The sequence below is a fragment of the Ochotona curzoniae genome, unplaced genomic scaffold (genome assembly GCF_017591425.1).
Source record: "Ochotona curzoniae isolate NIBS_2020 unplaced genomic scaffold, NIBS_Ocur_1.0 contig_1014, whole genome shotgun sequence".
Classification (NCBI taxonomy): Eukaryota; Metazoa; Chordata; class Mammalia; order Lagomorpha; family Ochotonidae; genus Ochotona; species Ochotona curzoniae.
In genome coordinates, this window is record NW_024464920.1 from 50,235,066 (window position 1) to 50,254,245 (window position 19,180).

The 19,180-nt window shown below is 61.7% G+C and overlaps 1 protein-coding gene across 1 annotated transcript; it reads right to left on the reverse strand.

The window, feature by feature from the left end:
* Positions 1–313: 313 nt before the first annotated feature.
* Positions 314–18,421, reverse strand: SULT4A1 (sulfotransferase family 4A member 1). Its single transcript, XM_040991504.1, has 7 exons — positions 18,233–18,421; positions 9,370–9,500; positions 8,659–8,739; positions 8,150–8,276; positions 6,369–6,463; positions 3,279–3,417; positions 314–1,014 (listed from the first exon to the last, which is right to left on the reverse strand). The coding sequence occupies exons 1-7, from the start codon at positions 18,399–18,401 to the stop codon at positions 902–904; spliced, it is 855 nt and encodes a 284-aa protein (XP_040847438.1). The 5' UTR covers positions 18,402–18,421; the 3' UTR covers positions 314–901.
* Between the last annotated feature and the right edge of the window lie 759 nt (positions 18,422–19,180).

Consider the following 19,180-nt stretch of genomic DNA (forward strand, 5'->3'; position numbering starts at 1 on the left):
TCCTCCCTCAACGCAGGCACAGAGCCGAGGGGATGGGAGCAGGTGCCAGCCTGTCTGGGCCAAGCAGAATGCTGAACCTGCAAGGTGGTTCACCTAGAGCCCAGAGCATCGGGGACACAGGAAACCAACCAAATGACACAGACCCAGGACTTTCAGGAACTAAACGTGAAGCCGAAGCGCGTGACTGCTCCAGGGCACGGAAATGAGCATGCAGAATGGAACTGGGGCCACGCTGAGAAAACACCCCATCTCTGCTCCCCTCGCGCATCCAAACGCGCATCCAAACGCCCCAGCCCGCCCTGGCCTCGCCGCGGCCTGCCTGGTGGCTGCTCTCACACACCAGCCCAAGGTGTCCTCTGGCTGGGCACAGGAGATCTCCCAGCTGAAAGGACCCCATTTCAGGCAACAGAGGACTGACCTCCAGCAGGGCAGCCCCCTGCACACACAATCCCCACCACCACCACGCGTGCTCTGAGGACCCTGCAAAGGCGGACAGGCCAGGCCTCACTGCAGCAATGAGGCCACAGAAGTAGAGTGCGGGCCCTGAGCTCACTCCACGGTCCGGCCGGGACTCGCTCTTGCTCTCCCTCAGAACTAGACTTTTATTTGGTTTGCTGACATTCTGCATTTCCAGTGAAAAGCTTTGTAAAATACAACGCATCACACGGGGCTGTAAGAGGTGGCTGCCCTGGGCGTATCGTCAAGACGCCGTGCTCGCAACATATCCACACTGCCATGTCACACCGTGCGCTGCCAGGCCTGCAGAGACCCGAGACTCAGGCCGGGGGCCGCGCATCCTCCCCTGCTCTTCCACACGCCGCTTCCAGGGTCCGTCCAGCCAGGGAGAGATGGATACACACGGGGCTGGGGGCTGTGAGCATGCAGGCGGGCCGTTCTGCGCTTACAAATAGAAGTCAAAGCTCAGGTCGCACTTGCCCATCTTCTGTTTGTACACAAGGTCGAATTTCTCGTTCATGGAGACGGTGAAGATGTCTTTCCACAGCCCAACTCGGCCTGGAACACAAACAGAGGCCCCGGGGAGCCTTGGCAATGGGGTCAGGGGCTTCTGGTTCAGCCACGTGCACTACAGACCCACCAGTCCCCTCCTGTTTCTGGAGCTGCAGCAGGTAGTCATGGCCAGGGTCAACAGCCCCAAGGCTGGAGCCACATGCCACTGCCTGTTCAGTGGGACCCCCCACAAAACCAGCCCCGAGCCCACAGGGGTAGAGGGAGTCACCTCGAGCTTTTGGCCGACTCCCCAGACCCCATCATATGGCCAGCGGCCACGGGCTGCGGGCTCCCCGGGGGCAGTCTTGGCCTGCAGGCATCAGTGCCAGGGCAGGCAGGAGCCATGCCACACTCAGTGAGGACTCCCTCCCGCAAGTACCCGGGGCCTGACTGGCAAGGACCCAGTGGCCACATGGGACGCTGCTGGCCGGAGACACAGGTGTAGCCTGCACACTGCAGCCAGAAGTCCTTAGCCTCCTGCTGTCACTGGCCTGGTCAGAAAGCCACGCACACTGCGGGCTGCAGGTCCCATGCGCACACAGAACTGTGTCACTTTATGAAGACTGGTGAGCCAAGGTTGGGGAGGGAAAAGACAAGAAATGTCAGCATGCGCCTCTGAGCCCGTCTTCCCCCACCACAGGGGCTGCGGCCGGCCAGGCCCATGGCAGCAGCATGCATGAAGACGTCAGGGCGGAATCCCAGCGGGCTGAGTTGCACGCCTGCACTTCTGTGCACGGTCAGAGCAGCCCAGGGCTCCAGGCAGGGCACCGAGCGTCCCCAGACTCCCTGCATCAGCCCTGTTGTGACAGAGACATCCTTGGCCTGGCAGGACCCCGGGAACAGGACTGCAGTGCCCCACGCAGGCACTGAGCTAAGAGGCCCGACACAGCCAGGACCACCATACTTCTGGCGATGTCCAGTGATCCACCCGGGCTAGGGGGAAACAGGAAGCTGCTCTCTCCTGATGCCGCAGGGGCGAGCTCAGAAGCTTGCAGACAGACCACGCTAACCACACATTTGTCCAGTTATTTCCCTCAGCTGCAGCGGCTGAGGGCCCATTGACGGAGTCACCCACCTGGTTCGGGGTTTGCAAGCAAGACAATTTATGCTGTGACATGAACCCAGTGTGAGCGGTGTGGCTGGCTCCTGGAGCCCTGCGCTCACCGCCTCGGGGAAGTCTTCTGGGCAAAGAGGCAATGGGCTACGAAGAAACAAAACCAAAGAACTGAAACAAAGCAAAACCAAGGCGACAATGACAAAGCAACCCGTGCACGGGAGCCACGCGGGGTCTCCTGGAGCTCACATCACGGATGGCGGAACACAAGGAAAAACCAAACTGAAAAAACAAGCAAAGGAATTTCAAATCATAAACACTGGTGAAGATGTGGCTGGAAAATAAATGGCGAGAAGCTGGGGTTGAGGGAACTTTCCTCAGCGTGGTAAACACTGTGCCCCAGCCTGTGGGACCCCCGCAGAGGAGCAGCAGGCTGAGCCCCGGGCCTCGTGGGCCCCTAGCTCCTCTCCTCCCATTCAGGCATTCCTGCCACGCCTACCCGGCTGGGGCAGTCTCCCTGGACAACAGAGATACACGACTACTGGGGCAAGGGTGCACCAGCCTAAGCCTTGCCCTGGTGGTTTCAAGGTCAAGCCTTCCCAGCATCAAAGTAGCGCCTGATGTGGGGGACCCCAAGGGAAGAGGGGAGCAGCCCAGTAGAGCAGGAGAACTCCTGCCTGGAACATGTCCCCACCTCCACTGCCTCATGCCCACCCCTACTTCCACTGCCCCCTGTGCTGTCCTCGTCTGGGCCACCGGGTCCAGATGCATGGGGGCAGGATCTCCCATAGAACTGTCTTCCAGTAGCTGCCTGGAGTGTGCCAGGGCAGTGACAGGCTGGAGGGGACCTACTCCCAGTATACTAGGAAACTCTGGCAGCACAGAACCTATTCTAGACTCCAGGCCATCTGGCAAGGCCTGCCAGGCACCCAGCAGTCTCCCTTATGGGCAAGGACTGCACTGCTGCCCAGGCACTGGCCACCGAGTGTCAGTAGCCTGCACGTTGCCACCGCATCCTGGCAAAGCACAGTGCACAGGTCAGCCAAGCCCTGCTGGGAGGGGTGGAGAGCAAAGGCCAGGGGGCCCCAGGGCATTGAAAGGGAGGGGATGGGGACGGGGACCAGCTGGGGCAGGTGAGTTGAGAAGGGGGTGGGGGCACATGTACCCCGGTCCATGGGCAGGTGAGCCGGGAGGAAGGAGGAATGGGGACACATACCCCGGCCCACAGGCAGTGCCTCGGCATTGCAGCACTGGTCTACCAGCTGGTGGCAGTGCTCCGTGAGAGACTCTAGCTGGGCCTTGTCACAGGCCACCCCCAGGAACCTGGCCAGTTGCTCCACCATCGTCACCAGGTCCTGGAGGACAGAGGGAGAGCAGCTGTCAGGGCCAGGACCTTCCATGGGTTGACGACCCAGCTGGGCACACCACCCCAGCGCTCAGGACAAAGCTGGCTTTGGTCCCATCTGAGAATAAAACAGAGAGGTTAAGAACCACCCTACAGGCTGGGTGGGGCTAGGCTGCCGCACTCACCACCAGCATAAGAGACAGGGCTGGGGGCTGACCTGGTGGGGGTTCTTAGGGCTCTGCCTGACCAGGCCAGTACCTACCAGTGAATACCAGGCCAGTACCTACCAGGGCTAGGGGCTAGGCTACTATGTCAGCCAGCATACACAAGCAAGGTGTGAGGACCTGAAAGGTGGCCTTTTAAGGGGTTCCCCAACTAGACCACTGCACTTGATTCCCAACCTCAGGGAAAACCACAGGTCCAACCTCAGGGCCTATGCTGCAGGACTGGGCCACCTCAGCTGCTAACCCAGCAAGAATGGAAAAAGGGCTGGCACGTTGACTCAACTGGCTAATCCTCCTCCTCCAAGTGCCAGTATCCCATATGAGCACCAGTTCGTGTTCTGGCTGCCCCACTTCCCTTCCAGTTCCTTGTCATGGCCTGGGGAAGCAATAGAGGATGGGCCAAAATCCTAGGACCCCACATCCACGTGGGAGACCAGGAAGAATCTCCTGGCTCCCAGCTTCAGATGGGTGCAGCACCGGCCATTGTGGTCACTTGGGGAATGAATCATCGGACGGAAGATCTTCCTTCCTGTCTCTCCTCCTCTCTGTATATCTGACTTTGGAATAAAAATAAATAAACCTTTAAAAAAAACTGAGAGCAAACCCAGAAGAACCCCAAAGACAAGCCAGCTCATCTCAGCCAACAGAAGACTGTAAGGACCTCATCACGAGTTGGAAAGCAGGCCAGGCTGAACAACACTCCAGGCCAGGGTCTGCAACAGGCACCTAGGCAGGTGGACACATAGAGGCAGACACGGACAGCCAGCAGGCCTTAGAAGGAACTCCTCACCTCTGGCAAAACAAAGCCGACGACCTCCCAGAACAATCTAAACCACTCCAGGGGCACCCCCGGACATTCCTGCCTCACCAGGGTCTCTAAGGAGACGCAGCTGGTGCAGTGTGACAGCAACGCGCTGCGCGCTCTCCTTCCTCCTTTCCCCGCCCCCGCAGGAGGGAAAACTTACCTCACCCCCACCCTCCAACCTTCTCCATCCTAACCGGAAACCCACAAGGATCTGCACCCCCCTCATTTTGTGATAGATATTAAAAAAAAAAAAGAAGCACCCCAGGGCACTCATCTCCAAGCGGCACCCAGAGCAGCTGCCATGGAGAATTCTGAGGCAGAAGACACGAGGTCCGGACCTTGGGACAGATCTGCATGCCGGAAGTACAGTGTCCTGAGACATGTACACAGAGCAACAGGGACTGGACAGCCTGGCCTCCAGGCGCCTCAGCAGCTGGACCCCAGGGCCACCCGGGAGGCCTGCAGCAGCTGGACCCTGGGCGACCTGGGAGGCCCTCAGCAGCTGGACCCCAGGGTCCCCTGGGAGGCCCTCAGCAGCTGGACCCCAGGGTCCCCCGGGAGGCCCTCAGCAGCTGGACCCCAGGGTCCCCCAGGAGGCCCTCAGCAGCTGGACCCCAGGGCCACCCGGGAGGCCCGCAGCAGCTGGACCCTGGGCGACCTGGGAGGCCCTCAGCAGCTGGACCCCAGGGTCCTCCGGGAGGCCCGTAGCAGCTGGACCCCAGGGCCACCCGGGAGGCCCTCAGCAGCTGGACCCCAGGGTCCCCCGGGAGGCCTGCAGCAGCTGGACCCCAGGGCCACCCGGGAGGCCTGCAGCAGCTGGACCCTGGGCGGCCTGGGAGGCCCTCAGCAGCTGGACCCCAGGGTCCCCCAGGAGGCCCTCAGCAGCTGGACCCCAGGGCCACCCGGGAGGCCCGCAGCAGCTGGACCCTGGGAGACCTGGGAGGCCCGCAGCAGCTGGACCCCAGGGCCATCTGGGAGGCCCTCAGCCCCCTCCTCTAGCCGGACACGCACCTGCACGCTGGACCTAGGTCAACCTGAAGGTGCAGCAACACCTCACAGCAGAGAGCCTGTGGGGGCTGCACGTACCTCCCGCCACCCTGCCAGCCCATTTTCCTCTTCCTCGTCACCAGGAAGTCCCCAAACACAGAAAAACCACGAAGGGCTCTGTAACCTTCTTCTGTTGAAGGCTTACAAAAAAAATTCACATCCTAACATCAGGCTCCAGAGCTTGCGGGTGTGAGGACCCCGGATGGGGGCATGGGGCAGCTAGGGAAGAATGTGTGGATGTGGCAGAGCCGGGTACAGACCCCAGAACAGGCTGTGGGCCACAGCAGTGAGGATGCCAGTGTACCTGGTGCACACGGGAGCAGCCACTGTGCAGAGGGGCAGCTCGGGGCTGGAGCCACGACCCAGGCCAGAGCCCAGGGCTGGGCCCATGGGGACGGGGAGGATGAGGAGGGACAGCAAGGCCTTTGTGTAATGGAGGTGACGCAGGTACAGACAACTGCAGCCTTCGAGTCCCAGAGGACAGGGTGGTGCCACCAGCTCCTGCAGGGCCACACGAACAAAGTGGCCTCCAGGCCAAGTGGGCATGAGTGTCCCAGAGGCCCCACAGCTGACTTGACACTCCTGCAGTTGTGGAGTGTCATGAGTGAAAAGGTGGGCCGGGGACAGCAGCTTCTGTGACACAAGGACCCCCGGGGGGAAACGGGGAGCAAACTCAGCAGAGGAGGACGGAAAGGGGCTGGCCCTGGCTGTCCAGGATGGCAGCACGACACCTGCCACCCACATGTCCAAAAGCAGGAGGGAGGACAGCAGCCAGTGGACACAGCGGCCGCCTGCGTGCAGGGTTCACGTCTGTCACAGTGACGCCAGCGCCTGCACACCGCAAGGGGGCGCTCTTGCAGCACTGCTGTGACAGTGGCAACATACCCGGTGCATGTCTTCGTATTTGAGGAACAGCACGTTTCCGTCCATCCGATGTTCCCAGAACTCCTGCACGTGCTCGAACCAGGAGCCATAGCCCACTGTGGAGACAGCACAGGTGGCCTCAGCGAGGAAGCAGAGAGGCCCCCAGCGCCCGCCCAGGGACACAAGCGGAGGGGCAGGCCGCCAGAGACCCCCTCAGTCCTCAGCCCTGACCACAGCCATGACTGTTTGGAGGACCCTGAGAGCAGGGAGTCACGGCAGACAGTCCCGGGGCCCAGCTCACCTCCCAGCGAGGTATGGCCTGGACAGAAGAGCTGCAAGCAGAGCACCAGGGTCGACAGGAGACGCTAACAGACCCTGTGCACGGGCCGGCAGGCCAGAGGTCACAGGCAGGGCTGTGGCTGAACCACAGTTCTCACAAAAGCCCCTGCCGGTGGAAGGGCCAGGAGCCTGCTGCCCACCCTTGACCACCCTACCTGCAGCCCCCAGCGGGCCCGGTCTGCTTTCTGTAGAAGCCACCAACTCGCCACCACAGCACCTCTGTCCACACCAGGCTCTCAGCAGCAGACCGTGTCCTCTACAAGGCTAGTGTCTCCATGACCCATCTACACAGTGTCCTGAAGAGCTGACCCGTCTACACAGCATTCCAAAGAGCTGCCCCGTCCACACAGCATTCCACAAGGCTGACCTGTCCACACAGCGTCCCACAGGGCTGACCTGTCTACACAGCATTCCACAGGGCTGACCTGTCTACACAGCGTCCCACAGGGCTGACCTGTCTACACAGCATCGCACAGGGCTGACCTGTCTACACAGCGTCCCACAGGGCTGACCTGTCTACACAGCATCGCACAGGGCTGACCTGTCTACACAGCATCCCACAGGGCTGACCTGTCTACACAGCATCGCACAGGGCTGACCTGTCTACACAGCATCCCACAGGGCTGACCTGTCTACACAATGTCCTGAAGAGCTGCCCCGTCCACACAGCATTCCACAGGGCTGACCTGTCTACACAGCATCACACAGGGCTGACCTGTCTACACAGCATCACACAGGGCTGACCTGTCCACACAGCGTCCCACAGGGCTGACCTGTCCACACAGCGTCCCACAGGGCTGACCTGTCTACACAGCGTCCCACAGAGCTCTTTCACCATGACCTGTCTACACCGTGTTCTCTGTGCTGTGAGCATCCCCGGCAGGGTGACCCAGGACGCCTTTGTTACTGGGGTCCTTTACCAGGGGCGTCCCTCTCCCCTCAGGACGTCCTCCACAGCCACTCACTCGGGAGCCGGAAGCCACATTACCTCGGTGCTCCGAGCGTGGCTGGGTCCTGCCCTTGGGGTGGCGCTCGCCCCGTTCCCCCAGCTCGCATGGCAGGAGTGCAAGCAGGCCCCATAGGATCAGGCCCAGAACCGCAGGAAAGGAAACTGCACAGCCTCTGCCCAGGCCAGCCAACACAGGGGCCCACAGGCCTCTGGGCACAGGTCGCCCACTCCAGGGCAACCTCCCCTGGCAGGAAGCGGCTTCCCAGCCCACACGCTGTGCCGTAGCCATCAGCCCGGCTGCCGGGAGAGTGGCAGCTCAGGCCTCTGGGCCTCCTGTGTCCACTGCTGTTTTGCTCTGAGGGAAGGGGTAGAGTATGTAGCTGGGGGCCGTGGCAGGCGCCCCAGAACACAGTGGGAGAGCAGGGTCCTGGGGACGGACAAGGGACTGGCAGGCCTGGGGGGCCCTGGGGGAAGCGTTGGGTGGCCCACAGCACGCCCGGGCAGGGGTACTCACGTTTGTCGTTCATGAATCGCCGGCAGAACTCCTGGAAGGTCCCACGGTAGCTCATGGTCCGCAGCGAGCGGTGGAACTGATAGTAGGACACGACCAGGTCCTTGGGGTTACGCGCCATGTAGATGACCTGCGGGCAGCAGGATGCTCGGGGTGGCCCCAGCCAGGACGGCCCACCCCGCACACCGTCCGCACGGCCACCCCACCAGCAGAGCAGACCCTTCCTCAGGACCACGCCAGTGTCCTGCAGTAGCTCCATCCTCCAGTGCTACCTTCCGATCAGCAGGAGAGAGGACACGGTGGCTTCACACACTTGATGTGGCAGGGACAAACGGGCTGGCACAGCCGTCGGGACAGGGCCCTGTGTTCCACAGCCTGCGCTCCATGCCACCCTGCAACTGGCCCCACACACGGGCAGTGCCTGGACACATGGCCCTCGGCAGCCTCTAGGACCTGGGCCAGCAGTGAACGGGCAAAGGCCTGGGCCAGACAGGTGGGCAGGCAGCAGTTACCTTGGAGTCCCCGTTGTGGAGGTCAGAGGGCAGGAAGCGGTAGGGCAGGTGGCTCTTGATGAGGCGGGGAGATGTCAACTCCTGTAGGGTTGGGGAGGGGCTCAGGAAGCAGCCAGAACCCACCTCGCTCCCTGGACTCCGCAGACACACCCACCTTGGGACACAGAACCAGGCCCTGTCCCAAGCCTGCCCCAGTCACAGGGGTCTGCTCAGTGGAGACTCCCCAAGTCTGGAATGGCCAAGGATGGTCCCAGCAGGACCCTTGCAGGTGCAGGGGCAGGAGATGGGGGCTTTCTCCATACAGCAGCCCCAGGAACGGCCATGTCCCTGCTCGGAAGAAGCTGGGCCCCCCCCCTCAGCAGTGACCCTGGCTTAGCCAGCCCCACAAAGGGAGGCAGCAGAGAAAGAACTGCATTGGAAGACAGAATAAACAGGAGGAGACTGCTCGCTCCTACACCCCACATCTGTTGCTAGCACCCCCAGCTCCCACACAGAGGACAGCCCAGGGCCAGCTCCCACTGGGGTCCTGCAGCCCAGGCACTTGCTTGTCCCCACCCACTCCCCGGTCAGCCTCTGGGGTCACAGTCCCTGGCTCTTCTGCAGGTTGCCTGTGGTCACAGGGGCACTCCAGGCCCCGCCCCCATCCCACCCGGTCCCACCTCCACCTTGGAAGCAGCCCTCCCTGGTGACCGAACCCTGAAGGGGCCCCACCTTAATGATGTCCAGGCCTGGCTGCGGGTACTCCAGGACTGGAAGCTGCTCGTCGATGTTCATGAGGCCGATCTCGTCGGGGTCAGCCCCCTGACTCACCAGGTAGACCACCTCCTGCAGCAGGCTTGTGCCTGGGGGAGAGAAGCCATGGCGGTGCACGCTCAGAGCAGGCCCCAGGGCGGGGGCCAGGGAAGGGGCGGGATGGGGCTGAGGTGGACAGGAAAGCCCCAGCTGAGGGGCGAGGTCCAAGCCCAAACGTGGGAGCAATCAGCTCTGTGTTCCCGGCAGGCCACAGGGTGGCTCTCTCTCAATCGAGTAGCACACAGGGTGAGTGGGAGAGCTGGCTCGCGGCTGCTTCTTGTCTACTAGAGTTAAACTGACCTGGGCCCGGGATGAAAGCCAACACCCCAAGCTGACACTGAGACCCAGAGACTCAGACAAGTTCTAGGACTGCCTTGGCCAACACCTGGCTACAGCAGCACCCAACGGTGAAAGAAGGGAGCAGACAAGGTCACGGCCCAGATACCCCCGGCACGGCCAGCTCTCAGCAACCACGCTGCTACCACCACGCGCAGTTCCAAAGAGGGCCACACCGGGCAGGGGTGGCAGGTGGACAGCAGCAGACAAGAAAGCTACTAGCTCAGGGAAGACACGAGATCCTAGGCCAAGGGGTACAAACTCAGTCTGCAGTGATTACACACTGAAACAGGATTAAGACGAACCACATGTGCCTGTGTAGCCTGGTTAGCACGGCCTGCTTCCCCCTCCAACTGAGGCCCAGCGCCCCAAGTCTGCACTAATAGTAGAGAGGCCCCCACCCCGAAAGCAAGGCCCTGCAGCGCCCATCCCCCTCCTGGCCAGCCAGCAGCGTGGCTTGAATCCCTCCTGGGATCCAGGACTGCCCCACAGGGATAAGCTGAAATTTCACACTCAGGCTGGCTGGGCGCAGCCTCATACTGCTCCTGAGTGGCCCCCTGTCCACACCTCCCTGTCTTGGCTGGGGGCATTTGTGCTCCCTGCCCCTACTCTGCCTTCCTTCCTGTATCTACATCAACCGCACCCAATCAGTAAGGGCTCCCATGGCCAGGTCCACACTGGCACTGCCAGCCCATTCCCAGGAACAGCCTGCACAGCCCTGCCCAGGGGCTGCCTGCCTGATTTCGCTCTTTGTCTCACAGGACAGCCACCCCTATTGGCCACACCCAATCCAGCTTTCCTCAAGGAACTAACAAGGCCTGGATGCCCTGCAGATACGCAGAGCGACAAAAGGGGCTGATTGGGGCTGCGATGACAGAGGAAGACTTCCTGGAGGAGGCGACAGCACACACACAGCATCTCTCAGTCCATGAGCCCACACAGAAGGGAGGTGCCACCCTGGCCTACACACAGGACCCCACGGCCACAACGTGCCAGCACACACAGCCAAGCTGCAGCTGCCTACGGATCCCCAGGCACAGCGGCCACTCAGCAAGTGGCGCAACCTCCCTGCAGTCCACGCCCACAGAAACAGGACTGCCCGGCTCCCCAAGCTGGGCCTCTCCTGGGAACATTCCTGAGCCTCTCATTGCTGTGACCCCCACCTGCACACCCCCAGGCCCGGGACACTACCACCCACAGAGGCCACTATGGCTGCACAAGCCCCACCCGGGTCGGCTGCAGCTGCCGAGGCACGGCACACACCGCAGGTGGTCACATGCTGGCTGGCACTGGGAGGACATGCATCCCGCTGCAGACATGTTCTCATCCAGGCTCATGGCTGAGGGTGGGGAGCATACTGTACATCTGCACCCCACTTTCTCACAGTCCTGTGAGGTCTAAGCCCGTGCTGTGCGGTGGTCCATGTGAGGAGTGACGTGGGCTGAGGGCACAGCCCCCGTGGAACAGTGTCCTTCCATCCCCGCTTGCTGACGCTCCCGCAGAACTGTGACAACCCTGCCCAACAGCCAAGGTCACAGCTTGGGGCTACGACACTTACCTGTGCTCCTGGGAGCTGTCCACCTTGGAGACCTCCCAGCACTGTGTGTGTGTATGTGTGTGTGCGTGTGTGTCTCTAGGGTCCCAGCACAGTGTGTGTGTGTGTGTGTGTGTGTGAGTGTGTAGGGTTCCAGTACCACATCTGGGAGGGAAGGGAAGACTCTTGGGGTGAGCCCACCTTGTGCCCAGAACTGGGAAAGCGTCTGCTCACTTCTGGAGCCATGCTCAGCCCTGGGCCACAGGCCTGCAGGTGTGGCTGAGCGCCCACTGCCCGACTCGCTCACCTCAGTGAGCTCTGCCACGTGGTCCCCCAAAGTGCCACAGCCCCTCTGCACATGGTCCCCCAAAGTGCCACGGTTCCTCTGCACGTGGTCCCCCAAAGCGCCTCGGTCCCTCTGCACGTGGTCCCCCAAAGCGCCACGGCCCCTCTGCACGTGGTCCCCCAAAGCGCCACGGTCCCTCTGCAGACAAGCTGTTAGAGCCACTGTGGAGCTGCCCCAGCACCAGGACACGGGCAGGGCCAGGGAGTCCCTGCCCCAGGGACCCCCCACATGCCACTGAGCCACAGGCCAACAGGCCCATGGCTGTCACCGGGACTCAGGGGGCCGGAGGGACCAGCTGCAGCGAGCTGCTGCCATGGTAACATGGAAGCCAGGCATCTCCACAGCTGAAAACCTGGGAAAGGCGGTGGGAGCCTTCCAGGGAAGCCAGGCCCAGGCTCACCTGAGGCCTGACCACACAAGTGGACAAGAAGGGCTCCCCACCACGGTGACCTTCCGCAGGCCAGGGACAGGGGACTGGGCTGCTGCCCGTAGCACACGGATGCGTTGGCCACCTCCTGGCCCGAACATCAGAGCACCGAATCTCCCCAGGGAGGGACAGGATGTGTGGGAGCAAACAGCTTGAGGACGCTGAGCAAAAACCCTGGGGACTCAGTCCCTCCGCTGCGTGCAGTGTGCACCGCGGGCAGCGGGATGCTGCAGTGACCATCCGGCCCAGCCCTGTGAGCTGGCAGGTAGGGAGGACAGACTTCTCTCCAGCCACAGTCTCCCCACAGGAACACACTCCCCAGGCGTGAGCAGGTGTTACCCACAGAAAAGGGAGCCAAGGCAACCCAAGTGTTGAGAGACCAAGTGTGCAATGCCTTCAGACCCAACACTGACTGCAGGTCTGGGGGTGCCCGGGGACAGGTCCTGACCAGCCCCCCGCCCACACACACACGGGTAGGCAGCACACGATGGTTGGGGTGCTCATGCCCCATGTCCGAGCGCCCGGGGACAGGTCCTGACCCAGCCTCCTGCCCACACACACCCGGGTAGGCAGCACATGATGGTTGGGGTGCTCACGCCCCATGTCCGAGGGTGCAGGGACAGGTCCTGACCCAGCCTCCCGCCCACACACACCCAGGCAGGCAACAGATGATGGCTGGGGCTGGGCCTGCCTTGGCTATGATGGCAGGCATGTGGGGAGTGAACCATGGACGAAAGATGCCATTCCCCACCAGCCCACTGCACCCCCACCCCCTGCTCTGACTTGCAAACAAATAAAAATAACGTAAATAGACAGAGCTTCAAAGTCTGGTCAATATGCTAAAGGCTGCCATGGAAAAGGCAGACAAGAGGCAGAAATCAAAGGGGTATTTCAGCAGAGACATGGAAAATACACGTTGACCCTAACATACACGTAGCTAAACCAGTATGTCTTAGTGTGTGTGTCACTGTGAGGTGATGCTGACTGGACAGGTGTCACTTTGTGAGTGAGGTGATGCTGTGTTGGGTGTGTGTTGGTATATATGGAACACAGCACTCTGGTCAGCCAGCTCTGAGCACTGAAGACACACGGAGGGAGACCCACGAACCCACAGCCCGTGTAGCTGGGCAGCGGACAGCCTCGCCAGGAATGAGGGGAGGGGGCGGTTCCCTGGAGCAACCTCAACTGAAGAGGGGGTAAAGACATCTGGACTAGAGGGAGACCCCCCAAAAAGAGAGTGCCCACATCAGACCTGTGCTCCTGACAGACCCCATTAGCTGCAGGTTTAGGGCAGACCCCAGCTCACAGGGAGGGGAGGTGCCCAGGCACATGGGGGCGGGCGAGGGCTGGAGGGCGCAGTGCCCAGCAGGGGTCTCCCAGAACAGGCGGCAAAACTGCACATGGCCCGGGAGAGTGGGCCGCGAGGGGGCCCTGGGGCTCAGCGCCCCGGCACCGGGGTACCCTCTCCAGTCACAAGCCCTAGTGACACACATACACACACCAAGTGACACCTATCCAGTCAGCGTCACCTCACAGTGACACACACACTGTCACCTCATAGTAACACCCCAAGTCACTGTCACCTCATACAATGACACACCTATCCAGTCAGCGCCACTCACAGAGACACACAGTACCGCTTCACACGGTGACACGCTCCCCCAACACAGCAAACACAGCATCACCTCACCAAGTGACACCTACCCAGTCAGCGTCACCTCACAGTGACACACACTAAGACCGCATCACTTCACACGGTGACACACACGCTAAGACATCGTCATCTCACAGTGACACACGTCAGTGTCTCGTCACACAATGACACGCAGACACTGAAGTCAGGACACCCGCCAGCCTGCACTGCGACACTCCTGCCTGGGCTGCCTGCCCCAGCACGGTCTGTGGGAGCCCACGCTCCATGTGTCCACTCCTCTCACCTGTCACGCGCTCAGCACAGGCCATGTGGCACTCGGTCTCAGGCGGGGAACACTCGGTGAGGACCACCTGCCCTCAGACTGACTGGAATCCAGGGAAGATAAAACTGGCAAGGCGGGCGCCCTGGCGGAGGGCCCCACAGCCAGTGCCAGGACAAGGTCCTGGGCTCGCCGGGGAACAGCAAGCCATTAACAGCCACCTGCCAGCAAAACTGAAGGCAGGGCCACCTTCAGCCAGCGACACAACTGTATTTCCCACAGCTGTCCTGGGCTTGAGCTGCCGGACAACGATGGACAGAGTGGTGGGCCTCCGGCCTGGGGCCTCTGCAAGCCACATCACAGCGGCTGGTTCGATGCCGGCTCCTCCACGCCCCATCCAGCTCCCTGCTAACGAGCCACCTGGCGGGCAGCAGTGACAGCCCAAGCACTTGGCTCCTGGCCACTCACCTGGGAGATCCAGACACAGCTTTGGGCTCCTGGCTTCAGCTCAGCCCAACCCCAGAACCTGAGGGCAGTGGGGGAGCGAATCAGTGGCTGCAAGATCAATTTTCTCTCTCATATAAAAATGAAATCAGGGCCCAGCGTGATGGCCGGGTGCTTAAAATCCTTGCCTTGCAACCACTGGGATCCCATTGGGACACCAGTTCGTATCCCAGCTGCTCCACTTCCCATCCAGCTGACTGCCTGTGGCCTGGGAAAGCAGCAGAGGATGCCCAAAGCATTGGGACCCTGCACCCACCTGGGAGAGGGAAGAAGCTCCTGGTTCTGGCTTCAGATCAACTCAGCTCTGAGCATTGTAGCCACTTGGGCAGTGAACCAGTGGATGGAAGATATTTCTTTCCTTCTCTCTGTAAATGTGCCTTTCCAATTAAAATAAATAATCTTTTTAAAAAAGAAAACAAACATTTTAAAAACTGTTTTTAAGAATTTATAACTATGAACAAGGCCAAACAGGAGGGCCATGGGCCAGTGGTGCCTGAGCTCTCTGTATCTGCACCCTGGTCAGCCTCATGCTATTCTACGGGCCTTCCAGCAGGGCCCCACCATGAGCTGTGGGTCCCAGCAGCCTCAGGCCCTGGCACTCCAGAGACCTGGGACATGCTGCCTTCCAGCAGGGCCCCACCATGAGCTGTGGGTCCCAGCAGCCTCCGGCCCTGGCACTCCAGAGACCTGGGACATGCTGAGTGCCCTGATACTTCAATACCTTGTATGTCATCACTTCTTTTCAGATGTTTGTTATAGAAAAGAGACAAAGAGAGGTTTTCCACCCACTAGTTCACTCCCCAAATGGCTGCAATGGCCAGAACTGGGCTTATCAGAAGCCAGGAGCACCTTCCAGGTCTCCCATGTGGGTGCAGGGGCCCAAGCACTTGGGTGATCCTCTGCTGCTTTCCCAGGCACATCAGCAGGGAACAGACTCAGAAGGTCACTTGACTGGTCAGGTAGGAGCAGCCAGGACTAGAACCAGCAACCAAGTGGTATGCCGGCACCATCGGCAAAGGTTTAAACGGCTACACTACGGTGCTGGCCCCACAGCCAGGTTCTTTATCTCTGAGCACTAGGGCCTCCCAGACACCCTTGATGGGGCAGGGATGAAGAAGAGCAGGAGGGAGAAGAAAAGGGCACGACCCGTGCAGGGCCCTCCTGGAGATACTCGGCAGACAGAAACTGCTGACCGCACTCGCAGGGCCACCCGGCTCCTCCTTGGCCAGAGCCAGCGGTGCACAGGAAGCACTAGGGCACCCATGGATCAGGAGACCAGCCCTGGCCTCTGTCGCCCCACAGTCAGGTGACCCCAGCCAACCCCTACCTCCCTGCACCCTCTGGACCAACGCCGGGAGAGCACGCGGCATGCAGCTCTGGACAAGCAGTCGTGGGTGCCCACAGCAGGTTCTCACTGGGCATCAGGCAGAAGCAGGTGTCTGTTCCCAAGACCACCAGCTAACCAGAGCCCAAGTCCCACCTGCTGCCTTGGAGGCCACTCCCAGGTGCTTCTCGGCTGAGAGAAATCTTTCTGGCAGGCACTTCAGCCCTGCCTCATTTCACAACCTGGGCTGTACAAATGGGCTGGGAGGCTACCGACACAGGAGCCCCTCTCCAACAGAAACATCTTCCCTGCATCCGCCCACCACCCCATGGGAAGGTTCAGGAGTGGTGAGAACCAGGAAAGAAAATAAAAGTAGGGGGAGGGGCAGCACAATGGTATAACCCACTAAGCCTCCAGCTGTAGTGTCAGCATCTCATACAGGCGTTGGTTCAAGTTCCAGCTGCTCCATTTCCAATACAGCTCCCTGCTAATGCACTTGGGAAAGAAGCAGAGTTCGGGCCCCTGCACCCACATGGGAGACCCAGATGAAGCTGCTGGTTCATGGTTTCAGACTGGCCCAACTCCAGTGGTTGTAGCCATCTGGCAAGTGAACCAGTGAATGGAAGGTGTGTGTGTGTGTGCGTGTGTGTGTGTGTGCGTGTGTGTGTGCACCCTATCTCTCTCTGTAACTCTGCCTTTCGAATAGCACTTTTAAGGAAGAGAAAGAAGGAGCCTGCAAAACGCCCATGCACCTGCCGCTCCTTCATTGCAGGGAAGCATCCCAGCCTCCAGGGGCCACACAGGCTTGGGCACCCAGGGAAGGGGCCAGCCTCTAGCCTGTTCCTCACCCCGCGTTGGCAGCAGGTGCTGGGATGGTGCACTTGTGAACCACAGAGCACGCGCCCCGCGGGCAGACAGCTGTCCGCTGCCAGCGCATCAGCTCTTGGCTTGCGCACAATTCCAATAAGGCTGTCCTCAGGCCACCTAGCTCCTGGGCATGAAACCCAAAGAGCAAGCAGCAGCAGACTGCAAGCAAGACCCCAAGGCCCATCATGCCAGCTGCTCTGTGGCTTGCTGGGAACACGGATCTCACAAGGAGTCTGAGGCCACGGCTGGAAGCATCGCCGGCCCGTGTACTCTCCTCATTTTAGCATGCACGCTGCAGGGTCAATGGTGGACATACAGGGGGACATACAGGGCTCAGCCCTGCCCTGGGCTGCCCACATGCCATCCCAGGAGGCCCAGGACTGTGTCCCTCCTCACTTCCAACCCAGCTTCCTGTCAGTGCGCCTGGGAGGCGGTGGATGAGCGCCTAAGCTCTTGCCACCCCAAAGGAGACCTGGATGGGGCTCCTGGCTCCTGCAGGCACCCCAGCACCCCAAGGTCTCCACCCCTACTACTGCTCCTGGGGCTGGCCACCTCCCAGCACCCCCCTCAGAACGTAATTCCTCCTGTACCCCTCCAGTCCCGGTGCAATGTAGGCCAGGAGCCCTTGACACTGGGCATCCCAAAGACAAGAACTTAACAGTTCACCTGGGAGCACACCTGTGCCCCGCTGACTCTTAATTCTTAATCATCCCACTGGCAAAAGCATCCCAACTTCCTCCTTCCAACCCCTTTGGCAACCCCAAAGCCGGCTGGCGACCCGCATCCAACCCGCTGTTTAATCTGACCACCTCCCAGCCCCTCACTCTTGGGCCTTTGGCTTGGGTGAGGGGCCCAGGCAGCCTGCAGACCTCGGCCTGCCGCAGCTTTCCCCAGGGACCTGCGGCCACAGTTCAGCTGTCTCCACCCCCACTTCCGCTTGCCAAGCCCGCCAGCCTGCCACCCACAGCCCCTTCCCCAGCCTCCCTCGGAGAGGGAGGGAGTCTGGCCAGGCTAACAGCTCCTTCCCAAAGCTGGCCCCAGGGACCCCAAAGCCAGTCACCTCCTGACCCCCTCCGCAGGCCAGGGTTGGCAGAGGCTGGCATGAGGGGATGCTGGGAATCCCCGCAGGACACAGCAGCAACCAGGGCCTTCTTGGGGCTATTCCCACAGCAGGGGAGTCCACCCCTGCTCCCCACACCTTGGAAGGGACACCACACAGCCCCAGCACGGGCTCAGCCCGCTGTGTGACCTTGGGCCAAGCCACCTCCCTCTCTGAGCCCCGCGCGCCCGGCGGGGACAGTCACCTCCACCGTGTCCGGCCACCGTGGGTATGACGTCAGCCAAAGGCCGGGCCCGGCGGGGTGACCGCGGTGCTGGCGGCGGCCCGGGGTGGGCGCTGCGGGGCGCGCGCCAGGGCGGCTGCCGTCGCCCCCACCCGCACCCGCGCCCCGGCTGACCCCTGCGCAGGGGCCCGGAGAGGTCACACCGCCGCGGGCGAGGGCCGAGGGGCGAGGCCCGGCGCGGCGCTCACCGGACTTGGGGTAGGTGACGATCCACACGTCGCTGGGCCGCACCGGGAAGTTGGCGATCTCCTCCATCTTCCCGCGGCAGAAGGGCGGCAGCCGCACGCCATGGAACTCGAAGTACTTGCTCTCAAACTCCCCCGGGGTGCTGGGGGTCTCGGCCTCGCTCTCCGCCATGCCGCCGCCCGCTCGCCACCCGCGCCCCGCACGCGCCCCGCACGCGCCCGCGCCCTGCCGCTCCAGCCGGCGCGCGGCGCCCCGCTCCGCAGACGTGACGTCACGGCGCCGCCCGACGCCGGCTCCCGCGGGCGTGACGTCACGGCTCCGCCCGCCGCGCCCGGCCGGGGGACCAGACCAGGGGACGAAGGCCGGGGCCGCCTCTGGTGCAGCGGAGGGACCCCCGGAGGCGCGCCGCACCGCTGGCTCTGTCGATTCAGCAGATGCGGGTCCTCCCCCGGGAAGAGATGGGGCGCTGAGCTATGACGTCTGGAAGCCGACTCGCAGATCCCGGGGTAGGACCCCCAAGTGCAGGAAGAGGAAGGCGGTGCATTCCGGGTCGCATTGCCCGGAGCTCAGCATCCTCCTCCCTCCTGCCCCTAGGAGCCTGGGGGAAGGGGCGGAGCACCTGTGCGGGCATCTGCGCGCACCTGCTGCCTTGCAGGCCTCCCGGGAGTCTCCTGCGCTCAGACGCAAACAGGAGGCAGAGCCAGGGCGGGTGCAAGGCCTGTGGAGGCCGGTGCGAAGCCTGTGGGGGCCGGTTCGAAGCCTGTGGAGGCCGGTGACTGGCCCCGGAACAGAGCGGGTCAAGCGCACAGGCCTTGCCAGGACGGTGGCACAAGGTGGCCAGGCCACGGTTCTCGTTATGGGTGTAGGAAGATGCCCAATGGGAAATGGGAGGTGGCAAAGAGCAGCCCCGTGTTTTTGGAAGTGTTGGCCTGAATTAATGATGTTTAAAT

Bases quoted from the DNA above. Each gene is read 5' to 3' on its own strand.
- SULT4A1 (XM_040991504.1), bottom strand. From the start codon at position 18,401: ATGGCGGAGAGCGAGGCCGAGACCCCCAGCACCCCGGGGGAGTTTGAG. The intron at 8,277-8,658 runs GTAACTGCTGCC...TGCTGCCCGCAG, and splicing joins TCCACAACGGGGACTCCAAG to GTCATCTACATGGCGCGTAA. The intron at 3,418-6,368 runs GTATGTTGCCAC...TCTGTCCTCCAG, and splicing joins AATACGAAGACATGCACCGG to GACCTGGTGACGATGGTGGA.